This window comes from Chionomys nivalis, chromosome 3 (assembly GCF_950005125.1).
Source record: "Chionomys nivalis chromosome 3, mChiNiv1.1, whole genome shotgun sequence".
In the NCBI taxonomy this organism is placed as follows: domain Eukaryota; kingdom Metazoa; phylum Chordata; class Mammalia; order Rodentia; family Cricetidae; genus Chionomys; species Chionomys nivalis.
Genome location: NC_080088.1, coordinates 124,973,033 through 124,987,976, shown reverse-complemented (window position 1 = coordinate 124,987,976; position 14,944 = coordinate 124,973,033). Strand labels below are relative to the sequence as shown.

The window sequence follows — 14,944 nt, the reverse complement described above, 5'->3', positions numbered from 1 at the left end:
ATGTGGGGAAAAGGGAACACTCCTGCATTGCTGGTGGGACTGCAAGCTGGTACAGCCCCTATGGATATCAGTATGGCGATTTCTCAAAAACTTAGGAAACAACCTTCCTCAAGACCCAGTAATACCATTTTTGGGTATATACCCAAAGGATGCTCAATCGTACTACAAGGACATGAGCTCAACTATGTTCATATCAGCATTGTTTGTCATAGCCAGAACCTGGAAACAACCTAAATGTCCCTCAACCGTAGAATGGATAAAGAAAATGTGGTACTACAATGGAATAGTACACAGTGGAATAAAAATGACATCTTGAAATTGGCGGGCAAATGGATAGATCTAGAAAACATCATATGGAGTGAGATAACCCAGACCCAGAAACACAAATATAATATGTACTCACTCATAAGTGACTTTTCGACATATCCAAGAAAAACCAGGCTACAATTCACAATCTCCAGAGAACCTAGACAACAAAGAGGACTCTAAGAGAGACATGCATGGATCTAATCTACATAGGAAGCAGAAAAATCTCAAATGGGGAGCATGGGGATCATGGGAGAGGATAGAAGAGGAGAGGGGAGGAAGGGAGGAGAGCAGAGAAAACTGTATAGCTCAATAATAACAATTTTTAAAAAGGTTAAGAAATGCACACACATGATTTGTAAACCTGGTACTCCCTGTAACTAGGATATCAAAGATTCTCACGAAGTCATGCCTAAGTGCATTCGTCCCTTCAGCTCGTCTTCAGTGCCCTGGAAATGGTGTGACGGATGCACTGGCTGTTGTAGTACTGACCCAGAACTGTGGCTGACACAATCATAGTCAAAGAAAGGGAATAGCCATAGGAAAGGCAAGCTCCACAATTTAAAAAGTGACAAGATCAAGATGAATAAAGAAAATGAGGACACTTAGCAGGCCAAGGTGGATTTCTATAAGATCCAGGAAAGCAAATGAGATCCTGTATCAAGAGGAGGAGGGTAAGGAGTGCGGAACAGAAGGAGAAGGAGAGGCAGGAGGGGGCAGAAGGAGAAGGGGCATTCAGGGCATAGGAAAGAAACCATGAGCCATGTCCTCCTAGACTTCCAGGTACAGTTGTGCTATTGTGAAAGCACAGTGAGGACTTTTACATGGCAAGCATTCTTGTAAGAGCCAGGTGCCATTCCCACTAAAACAGTCAACCCTCTTCCTAAGAGTGAAGTCACTAGCCACAGAATCATGCTGGGGCAGAGCTGGGTCCTCACACTGTCCAGCCTCAGAGTTTTGTCATCAGTACAGACTTCAAACTACTGTCTGCTTCCAGAGTCTTCTTTTCATAAATCTAATTGCAAAATTGCAATTTTAAGGTATAAACTGCAATGTGATGCTATACACTGATGGTAAACAACGAATGAGCACCACTAAGAACTCCTCTGACCTCTGGGCAAGGGAGAGAGCAAGTGACAAGCCACATCACATCAGTCTCTGTGGTATGATGACCCCTCCCAGAGCATGGAGAGAGGGCAGGGCTTTAACAAGGTCAGTGATATAAGCGTATTTATGTCTTTCAGCAATTACTTGAAAAGAATAAGAAGGAGAAACCAAAGGGAAAAGAGACCAAAAAGGGACATCATTAGGATGCCATTTGCAATAGATTCAGAAGGTGTTAAACTCTGAGGAGTGAGGCATGAAAGATTAAATGACTCCCAGGAACATGAGCCAAGGAAACTCCGGCTCAGAGCCTGGGTCTCCAGGCTGCATGGACCTAGGAATGTTATGAAGAGTGGTCTGCAGAAGACTGCTACCATGATCCTATGCCACCAAACAAGCTGAGTTCCAAGATGAGTAACACAGTAGAAATGACTAGGGAATAAATACTAAAACACTAAAGTACAGCCGTATTAAGATTAGAAATGAATGTTGTAATCCAGAAATAAAATACTTCAACACAGAGAAAGCGTAGGGATCTTGAGATATGTGCTTTCACAAAAGTGCCATCATTTCACGACACAGAACTACAGGATGCAGTCCTTACACGCAAGCTTTAAACAAGCTTTGCCAAGGCGCTCCATCAGGGAAGCCCGCTCAAGAACCTCGGTGCTGGGGAAAGGCAGCGTCGGGAGCAAGAACAAACAAAGTCTAACACAAAGAATGGAAATGTCGCAATGGAACTCATTACTCTAAAGCTCAAATAAAACAGGTAAGTAAAGCCAGATTCATATTTTATTAACGTGACAAGTATAACAAGATAAATGCATCATAAGATTCTCAAATTACATAATTAATGTAGCTTATGTGACACATTCCTATTAATAATCTTTTATTATGCGTGAGCAGTAAAATAACATTAGATAAGGAATGAAAAAAATCCAATCTGGGAGGCTTTCTTATTGACACAGTGCTATCTAATACAAATCCTTGGACTTAGAAAGCAGAAATCTCTTTGGAGTGGTAAACAAACATGCTCCTACAAGACTGAAGTTTTAATTACTACCACTTCTGCAAATACAAGATAAAAACAATGTGCCTCATGATAGCCTCTTATGTAAAACAAGGAATAATATATTCTACAAGGCCAGTAGGTTACATAAATAAAACGGTTATGATACTGGGGTGAGTTCTGCTACTGAGCCTGGTTCACATCTTCAACATGTCTGTCTTAATCATGACATCTAGGGAGATTTTGTAGCGAGTGGCTGCCTCCTTTCTGACGCTGTCTGTAAAGATTAGAAGTCAAGGACAAAAACACTGGTGCTCTCCAAGAGCACACTGGCGTCAAACCTAAGAATCAACACTAGTAGCAGGTCTAAAACTACAAGCGATAGAATCAAGTAGTAGTTGTTTACTTTTATACAAAATAAATATTTACTGAGCAACTATATTATTCTTGAAACCAAAAGAGATATGGTCCCTGAACATAAAGAGTTAGAGTTCTACAAAGAGGCCAGATAAACACCTAAAGAGATAGAAATACAGGTAGAAAGAAAAGATTCCAGCCAATAACATGAAATCATCCTCCAAAGTCATAGGCCATAAATGCTCTTAAAATTCTCAAGTATCTTAAACCACTGTATTCCTTCAAAAGGAAAGGAGGATGAGGCATGGAGGGGGCATCCTGGTAGTGGAGGAGCAAAGCTTTGTCTAAAATAACAGCCTACTTGATTTTATCTATCTCAGATAAAGAGCCCTGATCATCAAAATTCCAAAGTACAATGGTATTGAAACAAATAAAGCCTGGCTCAATCCTGTACTTTCTCTGCCTAAGAACTGAAGAAATGCACACAGACAACCAGAGGCATTTGGCATACAACAGGTACCTAAAAAATGCTAGCTGCTACCTGAAAGACAGAAAATGTCATTCCAACCACCAAACTAGAACCAAACCAGTAAGATTCAGAACCTTACATTTTTACTTAATGTACTTAATTGAAACATGATTGATAAAGAAAAGTCTGTCCATATATAAAACATGATGAGTCTGGAGTTAAGTATACACCTATGAACACTGCTTTTAGGAAAATGTTTAACTTTTTTTTTTTTTAAGTGTTTTAACTCTTGGTGAGAGGCCCACTATGTTTGGAAGACCCTCTAAGACTCATCTTGGGGTGTGGTGTGGACCTGATAAGACATGTTGGAAGGTTCCTTTGTGAAAGACATCATACCAAATAGAATACTACAGATTGAAACATTCATAAACCTTGTCTTGAGTATTTTATCTGCCAAATTAACAGTGTAAAGAGGAGCAAAGAACTCCCCTTTAATCATATACCCTAGCTTCACGGTCAGTTAGAAACAAAGAAATCTGGAATTTATAGTTATTCTCTTACAGAGAACCCAGAAACCCAGAATTCAAAAAGCCCATACTAGCAGTGACTGTCAAGACCCCAAGACCCCAAGCCACCAATCAGCCGTAGCCCTAAAACCCAGATGTGAAGCTGCTTGTGGTACAGTCTGTGGGTGCTCTTCCTGTTTCTGTTCGGATCACACCAATACAGTACCACTCTATCTGGGGTGTGAAGAGGCTTTATGGACCAGTTTGGCATATGAATGTACAGCTACAAATGTATTAGCAGACCAGCCAGAAATCATGGCAATGGTGTGATCATGCGAGTATTCTGGCATGACTAAGAAAATAAACTCAGTCTGCTAAAGGCTTGGTGGTGCCTACTGGAGTTGAATAGCATGTTCCCAAGGTAGCTTTCACAAATGACCACACAGAATCAGACAGCTCAGTTTCAATGAACTCTTCAGATTCATATCTAGATGCTTATGACACGATGACTTGTGATTATGACTACAGAAAATAAACACAATCTTCTGGTTTATCCATTTAAGCATTACAGAGTGAGTAAATACTGCAGTGAATCCTAACACTTGAAATAGAATCTTCCAGAGTCCAGAAATCCACCTGACTGCCAAGAATAATACTTCTGTGGTTCAAGCAATACTAGTACCCTGAGGGGTTTTCACTGACATAACCATATGAGTTACTACATGTTGGTCAAATAGAAAAAGCAGGCATTTGTGAATGTACAGTTTGCAGATATCTGTAAGCTACTTATAAAGATTATACAAATACAGACGTTTCTAGGATTATGCAGCATGTTTAAGATGCTTGATTATATGGGGTTCTCCTCTGTTTAAATGGGTGGGAGGTGAGCACACACCTCTTAAACCATTATTGCTGAACAATGTGATGAGATGAGAACAAATACATAAGTGATTCTGGCTTTGGGCCGAGGCAGAAACAACTGCCACAGGACAAAATAAAACCAATTAAATACCGAAAACCTTTCCGTTCACCAGGATATCATGAAGCAGGGTTTGCTGGGTTTCCCAGCACTCAAACAAGCACACAGTGTCTTCTTAGTATTTCACACAGGACTTCTATTTCAGCTCTGATGACAAACTCAGCATCACACATCATGGCACAAAGAAAGAATCAGTTTAGCTAGTTGAGTGAAACACCAGACAGCTGCTAGCAGAGACAGGTCACGGCTGGGGAGGGGCACAGCACATTCAGTTTGCTGTGTTTTCCTTCAGAAGAATGTCAATAAAACCCATGGCCAAATGAGGTATTGAAGGGAAAGTCCCGCTATGCTGTAAACCGCGGGGTTAACCTAACAGTGGCAGTCAGGCAAGTTTGCAAAGGGGAACCCTGGCCAAACATACCGCTGCCAAGAACTTGAAGAAAGCTGTCTTTCTCCCTCAGTGTCCCAAGGAAGGGACGCGTCCCACATTTAGAAACGTTATTTCGGGGACCAATAGCAATTTATTTTGATAGAACCACTGGATTTTTTTCTCCAGTTCTCAACAAAGGAGCCATATTAGGAAATAATCTTGCAAAAAGCAAAGTACCCCCCTCCCCCTTGCCCACGATCGATGCACACACGCGGTGCACAATGGCCGGCTCGCCCGCACTCGCCCACGCGGCAGCCAAATCCGGCAGTCGGCCCGCCACAACCCAGGCGCCCCAGGCCCGGCCGTCACCCGGAGCCGCTCGGCGCTCGCTCCCGGGCTGCCCGCCCCCCAGCGGGGCCCAGGGGAAGCGGCTGCCAGTGGCCCGGACGCCGATCCCCGCGGGGCAGGGGGCGCTCCGATGCCCACCTGCGGGCCTAACGGGGCGGGCGCGGCGCGGCCCCAGCCCAACACGCGGGACTGAAGCTCAGCTGTCACCCAGCCCGGCCGCCCGCGCCCAGAGGCAAGAACTTGGCGGGCGGTGGGCACACCGACCCGGGTGGCCTCGGGGGTCCCGCGGGCCCTCCCCTCCCCACAAGCCCAGCCGCCACCGCACTCACCTTCTTCCGGGGCTGCCATTTCATCATATTTGTACAGCCGACCCGGGGCACATCAAGATGTGGGCTGAGGGCTGGGGGCAATCTCAGGGCGGCTGCGCCTGCAAGTCATGCTGCCCCCTTGCACCCCCTAGTTCTTTCCCGTGTTCGTAGCGAGGGGGAAGAACCCGGGAGAGGACAGTCTTCGTCTTCTGTTCAATGCGAAGTGCCGCGGCCACGACACTCTCCCACGGGGCTAGGAAGTCCCAGCAGCCAGTGGCTCACGGGGGCCGGAGCGGGGCATGTTTCCCAACCCGCGCTTACGAAAGGGTCCCGCAGTCAGCGACAGGGGCTCTCCGATCGGCCGCAGACCCCTCAGAGCAGAGACCCACGACACGAGCTGCCACAGAAACCCGGTCGGGTTCCTGCCATCCAAGCCCCTTTTGGCGAATTCTCTTCTCGAAAAAGATTAGACAAGCAATGAAACCCTCACACGCAGCCTGAATCAAGTCCCAAAATTCTGGGTGTATTTCTCGTTTGTAAAATTTAGCAACGAAAATTCCAAAGATCTGTAATCAGAGCTTCTTTGCGCAGTTTTCTGCTTCTTAGACAACTTGGGACCGGATCTGCCCTTCCGAAATGCCTACCTTCCCTGAACACAGTAAATAGGAAAACTTGGTTTGTGTGTTTAGATTTTTTTTTTTAATTCCCAAGAACCTTAGTGGGGAAAGGCTGGAAGGAAATCCTGCAAGAACCTAACTCCACAGCTCAGTCTGCACTAATGACTTCCTTCCCTTCAGTGTGAGCACAGCCCAGCTCCAGCCACACAGAGCACAAGGTTTCTGGGTCTTAGTGCCACGACATCTACTACACAGAAAAAAAGAAAAGATACAATTCCATAGGCATCCACAGGCTGGCTAGGAAACCTCTCAAGGATTCTTAGATTTGAGTGAGCTACATAGAGGAAAAAAAAGGGACAAGAATCCAAATAAAACGGCTACAAGGGGGCTGGGAAAATGGTTTCACTGTCAGTTGCACTGGGGACCCCTTCCCGGAGACCAGGAGTGAGTTCCAAACCACCAGACAAGTCAGTTCCAGGGACTCTGACCTCCACTGGTTCCTGCACATGACTGTGCTTCTAAACTCATACAAGCAGACACACTTAACATAAATAAAATAAATAATAAATGAATCTTTTTAAAGTCCATAAAAATTCTGATTTAAATAAAAAGTCATTGAGATATATAACAACTAAAAAAATCAGAAATTTTGCCCCAAATGAACCTAAATTTTATTTGCTTCTCTAAATTAATTGTTTTTCTGATTTATTTATTTATTTATTTATTATGTATACAATATTCTGTCTGTGCGTATGTCTGCAGGCCAGAAGAGGGCACCAGACCTCATTACAGATGGTTGTGAGCCACCATGTGGTTGTTGAGAATTGAACTCAAGACCTTTGTAAGACGATGCAATGCTCTTAACCACTGAGCCATCTCTCCAGCCCAATTGTTTTTTTAAAGATAACAAAGTCTCACTTTGTAACCAGGCTAGTCTTGAACTTACAGGTTCAGCTAAGCCCATAGACACAGAACACCATGCTTGAGCAGCACTAATTTATCACTATAAAATATTACTATAGGGACTTTTAGTCAACTTTTGTGTACTGATTCTGTCTTATGGGTGGCAATTAATCTATGAATACAAAATACTATGAATACCACTATTATCTATTATCCAACACCTGCCAATTCCCATTCCACCTTGAGGCTATTTTGGTAGCCTCTACTATAATCAGCAATAGGTTCCTACCCTACTAACAGATGCAGATAATATTAACTGATACAGTGTGTATCCAAAATTCCCTACACACAGGCAGAATGGGAACAAGTGTATCACTATAGCAGAATACAAATAAAATCATTAAAACACCAAAAACTCTTATCATTCATAATGCTGGTGACCCGAGGCCGATCCCAAGAGCGGCTGCAGTGACCTGAGGCCTCAGGGGTGACCTGAAGCCCTGCAGGAGACAGATGGATATGCCATGCCAGGAGAGCTTGGGTATAGAGTTTATTTAATGGGTAAGGGAATTATGGAGGAAAGATGTAAACTGAGGGGGGGGGGTAGGAGATAGGAGATCTGCTTGCCTTGGGCAAAGAATTCTTGTGAGTTCCAGGGAGCTGAATTGAAGGGTTCACCTGAAACAGGTCAGATACACTCCTCTTAATTGCCTGATTCTGAAAAAAAAAATTTTTCTTCCTAAACTTAACTTTGTCCTCAGCTCTGCCAACACCTTGCCAGGTCCAAGAGACACCACAAATCCTGAACAGGAGTAAAGCGACAAGCTACCCCAGGATGTGACCAGCACCCAGCTTTCTTAGGTCCCCCAAGAAAGACTTTGACACCCACAAATAAGCAGGAAGCAGTCTTGAGAACCCGCTGTCCCAATCACCTCAACCTTCCACGTCTAACTTCCCGCCTTTTTATTACAGGAGAAAGGTGGGAATGTTGTAATCTGCTGGCCCGGTCTGTCACCTGGGTACCCTGTCCCTCCTCCCTCCCTTTCTCTCTCTCTCCTCTCTCTCTCTCTCTCTCTCTCTCTCTCTCTCTCTCTCTCTCTCTCTCTCTCTCTCTCTCTCCCTCTCCACCCTTCTCCTCTTACCCCTTCTCCCCACCCCCCTTCCCCATAACCCTTATGCGGTTCCCAATACCCACTGAATAAACTCTATACCCAAGCTCTCTCAACAAGGCGTATCTGTCTTCCACCTGCCAAGGAATCCGCGTGACCTCAGGTCACCCTCCACCATCAGACAGGCCTTGCATCACCCAGATCATGAAAGTTAACAAAAACAACTACAGTCAACCTTCAGTAACCACACAGACTGCTTTCATTCTATTTTCCACAGGAAGACGCTGAGACTTAACTGAGATACACATGAGGGCCGGAATTCAGACCCATAGGACCTTACTCTAGACCCTATGTCATCACACTCTGAGCACCACAGCTACTTGTCACATAACCCTGCCATGTCCTTGCTACAGGTCCTGACTGGGGTGATAAGGGAATGAAGAAAAGACAGATTGGGTGGACTGGGCTCTCTGATGAAGAACCCTCGTCACCCCCAGAAGCTGAGCAGGCTTATTAAAGTTGATAGTGTTAAGCAGAGGTGGGATTATTGCATTCAAATAAACAAGTTGTGGTTATTACATGCAGATGAACAAGGAGCCAGGTTTAGTGGTCTCAGTTGGAGACATATTCAGGGAGAGAGCTGAGATAGACATTTTCTGTACATATCATCAACACTTGCACTTATGTCTCCCAGGAAGGCTTTGTCAACTCTCTGAATCTGAGGCTCTGGGGTCCTTGACAAGGCTATGTCTGTGTCAAGAGCACACATTCACCCAGGGCATCGCTCACTCAGGGCTTTTTCTGTTCTCTACATACCCCTCAACATCATGTAAGTCCTGATTGTTTGTCAACCTCTTTCCTGGGCACTACAAATATAAGAAGAGATTGTTCCAAATAATGACTTCAGTCACAAAGAAATCCAACATTCTCAGTGTATTGTGAATAATTCTCAAATTATTCTGGCAACTTCATATACACATCCTGCTAGAATTGAAAATTCCATATCAACATATCTAAAATCAGCCTCACTTCTGAACCATCCTGTTCCTGTTTATGACATCACTATGTTCCAGGATCACAAACCCACATCATTTCTCGCATCTAAGCTATCACCAAGTCCTCTCACTTCTTTCCCAGATGTTGTAGCATCAAGAAACATTTGTACCGACAAGGCACAAAGCATCAAGAGTATACAAAGGACTAGATGAAATCTAAGCTAAAGGAGGTACCTAGTCCAGACAAAGTCTGCCTAGTAAGTATAGTAATTCAGGGCTCTGGGCCAAAGGTGCTGTGAGAGTCAGGTGGAGGAGACATCATCACAAAGGAACCAGAAGTAAACATCCAGAGAAGATGCCGCTAACCCCAGCCCCAGAACCAAGGTGGCTAGCACAGGGTCAATGCCCCTGACGATTCGACCCCACCCACCTTTCTGAGCTCATTCTCCACATTCTCCCTTACTGGGTCCCTGCACTCTTTAATCCCTAAATGCATGCCACATAGACACTTGTGGTGCCCTGCACCTGGATCAGTCTTCCTCCCTGGCTCCTTCCGAACACTAAAAAGCTATCCAACATGACTGCTGCTTTCTATCCTTTCTATCTATATACTGCTATAGTTGAGTCAATAGATCTATCACATACTTAGTTTTTGATTTAAAAAAAAAAGTCTATTTGCTCCACAAGAACATAGATTCCAAAGGAATGGGAACTTTTAGACATTTATTTTTATTTTATGTATACGGGTATTTTGCCTACAGGGCTGGAGGAGTCAAGAAGAGAGCAACATTTCCCTGGATTGGCATTTGAGGTGGTTGTGAGCCACCACAAGGATGCAGGGAATCAAGCCAGGGTCCTCTAGAAGAGCAGCAAGTGCATTTCTAACCCTGACCCATCTCTAGCCCTAGGGACAAGGACTTAGTTACTGCCCAACACCACTGATCATGGTACAATTACACCTTTTCAGCTCTTGGGAGGTGAAGGCAGGATGGCAAGATAGAGGTCATCTGGGGCTCCATCGCAAGATATGTTGTCCTAGATAATACACAGGGAGACCAATATCCACTATAGGCCCCAACATACACCAAGTAGCCAATAAATGTTTCTTGATTAAAACAATGAAAAAAAGAGAAAAGGGAGAATAATATAAGCAAAAAGAACAAGCATATGTAAGCTGTTCATGTGTTAGAGAACCTCAGTGGGAAAGCACCTGTCTGGCATGTGCTTCGTTTAACCTGAACACCACACACACACACACACACACACACACACACACACACACACACACACAGAGTACAACTTTTTAAATAAACAAATGGAAGCCAAGCCTGGGCACCCTGCATATGATCACAGCACTGGCAAAGCAGAGACAGGACCAGGAACTCAAGGTTATCCTCAGCTGCACAGTGAGTTCTAGGTCAGTTAAGCTACTACAGAAGATCCCTACCAAAATTCAAAACAGAACAGGAACGAATGAAGACACAGCAGAAAATAATGGTGAATGGATGAAATACCATTCTTCTTCACACAAAATCGAAATATTCTGCTGTGGGAACAAAAACTGGAGCTTGTTGTATAGAATAAGAAGTATTGAAAGGATTAAAAGTAAGAAAGGGGGCATAGGGAGCTGGAGAGATGGCTCAGTAGTTAAGAGCACTGGCTGCTCTTACAAGGGACTGGGGTTCTATTCCCAGCACCCACATGGTAGCTCACAATTGTCTGTAACTCCAGTTCCAGGGATCTGACACCTTTACGCCAATGCACATAAAGTTAATAAAAAGGGGGTCTGTTGAATCTCTCTCTCTCTCTCTCTCTCTCCTCTCTCTCTCTCTGGTGGAGTTCCAGGCTGATCTTTAATGCCTGTGCTCAGGACATCATCTTGACTGAGCCTCATAAAATGTTGGAATTACAGGTATGTATCAAGTCCAACCCAAGCAGCATTTAGTTTTAACCTACTAAATACAAAAGAAAACATTAACTCTGGTTTTATGAAGCTCTTATGAATTTTTTAAACTATGTGCATGGTATAACTCTTTGACAGATAACAAAACCAAAGTTCAGAGAAATTACATGACCTGTTTAAGTGGCTATCAAGGGAAGATCAGACTCTTGGACCCCTGCTGGAGAAATGAGAATGGTTGTGGTTGCTTAGGAGAAAGGAGACATTTCTTTTGACTGCCTCTGACTTTCTATACAAGACACATTTTCAGAAGAGAACAGCAAGTGGCATGAACAGATGAAATGGATCATAACAAAGGGGTTATGAGGATTGTGACCCCGGAGTAGAGGAGGTTAGCAGCCTTGTCAAAGCCTCCAAACTGTGAGGAGGAGCTGTGAACTCCCGGAAGAAATCCTATCAACCCAACCAAGGCATGCCCGTAGAACTGAACCCCATCTACATGTTCTTGTAATTGTTGATTTAGCCACTCAAGGCTCTGCTTTAACACATGAAAATTAGGCAACCCTTTTCCACAGTCAGCTGCAGTCCATCTCGACAGGGTCTTGGTCTATGAACTCAACCTTCTTGCTCAGATCACACAAAGTTAGTAAACTGGGGATAAGAGTGTCTCAACCATGGGCTATAATCAATAAGGAACACAGAAAATGCCTTGTGTTTCTGTCAGAAAAGAATCAATCCAATCACATCAAAGTGGACCAAAGCTTTCAGGAGACTCCCAATTGTTTAGATCTTACCTGTTTGTAATTTGTGGCATTTCTTCCCTGGAAGTCTGGTGAATGTTTTAGCTTTCATTTCATAGAGGACCATTAAATAGAAGTCTTTAAATCATATTAATTAAATTAAACTAATCATGTTAATTTAATTAAATCATTAATAATCATAAATAATTTTGAATCATTATTTTTCCTCTTTGTACATAATTTACTGGGTTTGATAGACATTGAATTGGTATTTATACCTGATATATTCATATTTTTACCTTATATAAGTAACATATATGCACCATTAGGAATTGCTTATATGAAACTATTAAGTTACCACAGGTCAAAATGACCTACACACACATTAATATTATTGCTTCCAAGTCTCAAAACTGAACAGCAAGAATATATTTTCCAGATCTTAACTTACTAAAGGGCATTTTTATAATCTCATAATTTTTTTTTTGTTTTTTTGTTTTTTTTGTTTTTCGAGACAGGGTTTCTCTGTGGCTTTGGAGCCTGTCCTGGAACTAGCTCTGTAGACCAGGCTGGTCTCGAACTCACAGAGCCTCTGCCTTCCAAGTGCTGAGATTAAAGGCGTGCGCCACCATCGCCCGGCTAATCTCATAATTTTTAAAAGATACTTTAAATTATGTTCTATATGTATGTTTTTTGCCTGCATGTGAACCGTGTATATACCTGGTACCCATGGAGGCCAGAAGGAGGTATCAGATCCCCTGCGACTGGAGTTACAGGTGACTGTGAGCCACCATATGGGTTCTGGGAGTTGAACCCTGGTCCTCTGGAAGAGCAGTCAGTGCTCTTAACAACTGATCCATCTCTAGCCCCAACCTACCTGATTTTTCAACACAAAGCTTTGCGATGACTCCTCTCATCACAGATGCTGCCAGTATAGTAAACAGTGTTACTTCAGGAATCACCTGTCTGTCTAAATTCCAACAAGAGCACAAGTGAGTGGTGGAAAGAATTCCTAAGGACTGGCATGTGTCACAAGGGTCATGTTCATCCGCAGTGATTGTATTAAGAATTAAACACAATATGAAGATATTTGCAGAATGCGGTTTCTTGCTGTTCTGGAGACCTCTGAATTATTTTCAAGGACCTAAAGAGGTATAGGAAATGTAAAAAGACAAAGGTAGAAGTCTATCTGATACCAAGAAAATTTACTTCATTAGTGACATTTCACACATAATAATGTTAAAGTCTTGCTTTGCTAAGAAACTAACTTGCCACATGCCCCCTGCCTGCAAGAACTGCCTCCATCCTCCTACCCCACAAGGTCCTCACCTCCTTTCACTGGCAGCAGCTCTGGAGAGGCTGGGGAGGGTCCTATTTAGCTCAACACTAACTGAGCACCCACTCTATACCTGTGTCTGTAAATCAGTGGTGACTGCTGTGCTGGAGGGGAGGTGCACAGCCAGCACAACAGCAGCAGCCACACTACCTGACCACACAGCTGGCTCCTGGGAGTGCAAAACAAGCACTCCAAGACGGACACATTCTGACATTCGGGCTACAAGAAGCCAGGGTACTTAAATCTGACTCTGATGACTGGAACAGATGACAGCGTTTTCTCAAAAATCAAAAAGAGGCTCTGAGTGACAGTGTTCTAGACTCAGTGAAGAGTCCAAACCTGAAAGACAAGTCATTAGCAGTCATGCAATAGACCCATGCAAAATACAAGACAAGCTGTACTGGAATTAAATTAGGAAGACTATGTAGCCTGCAATTAATTAATTGGAAAACTATGTAGCCTCCATTTGGAGGCTAATGTGGGATACAAAGCCAAATCTTGTCAAAAAAAAAAAAAAAAAAAGCACTAGAAAGGGGCAGGGCTGAAGATGGCTCACTTGGTAAAAGGGCAGGGCTGGAAGAAGGTTCGCTCGGTAAAATGACTAACAATGTGCAAGCATCAGGACCTGAGTTTGATCCCCAGAACCCACATAAAAAGCTGATTGCATTAGAACGCATTTATAACCATATCACTGGGGAGGCAGAGGCAGGAGGATTCCTGGAGCACCCGGGCCAGATGCCCTAGCCTAATCAGAAAGCCTCAGGTCCCAGTGAGGCACCCCATATCATAAAACAAGGTGAGCAGCATCTAAGAAATGGCACTTATACATGTGTACACACACTCACACGTGAACATGAATAAATATTTTGCTTAAAAACTGTTTCTAAAAAAGTTTAGGAAGCTAGGAATGCTATGAAAGAGTTTTAATAGTACTAGTTATCATTCACTGAGTATTTTCAAGCACTGAAACATTTTAAATGGTAATTATATTTCCATCAAATAATATTATCTTGGTGCAGGAGCAATAGCTCAGTAGTTCAGAGCAATTGTTGTGCAAGTATAAGAGTCAGAGTTCAGACCTCAGTGCCCACATTACCATCGGGATGTGGTACTGAACATAACCGTAAACCCAGTATTGCAGTGGAAGAGGAGAGTAGAGACAGAAGGACTGCTCAGGCTTACTGGCTGCCAGACTAGTTGAAAAATATGAGCTTCAAGAGCAACAAGAGGCCCTGCCTCAAAGAAATGAGGTAGCGTGATAAAGAAGGATGTCTCACACATGCCATGCAGATGCACATACCACATACACATTTACATATACTACACACACTTACATATACCACTCACGACAGACATACACATACATATACCACACACTAATATACACCACACATACACTCACATATATCACACACCACATCCACACATATACACCACATAAACTCTCATACACCACACATACTTATATACATTGTACACACACATATCACATTCATATACACCACACACGCTCACATAAACCACACACACACTCATATACACCACACACCACGTACAACATACACATACATACACCACACACATACAC

The 14,944-nt window shown here is 43.4% G+C and overlaps 1 protein-coding gene across 3 annotated transcripts in view; it reads right to left on the bottom strand.

Moving 5' to 3' along the window:
• The window catches only part of Ttc28 (tetratricopeptide repeat domain 28), a 477,926-nt gene that overhangs the window by 329,907 nt on the left and 133,075 nt on the right, over window positions 1–14,944 (bottom strand). The window contains exon 1 of one of the 3 annotated variants that reach the window (XM_057763934.1): window positions 5,778–6,503. The exons of the other annotated variants lie outside the window; for them this stretch is intronic. Coding sequence (XP_057619917.1) covers window positions 5,778–5,804 — 27 coding nt within the window. The 5' untranslated portion in view covers window positions 5,805–6,503. Of the gene's footprint in view, window positions 1–5,777; window positions 6,504–14,944 lie in introns of those variants that run through there. 3 annotated transcript variants of the gene reach the window in all.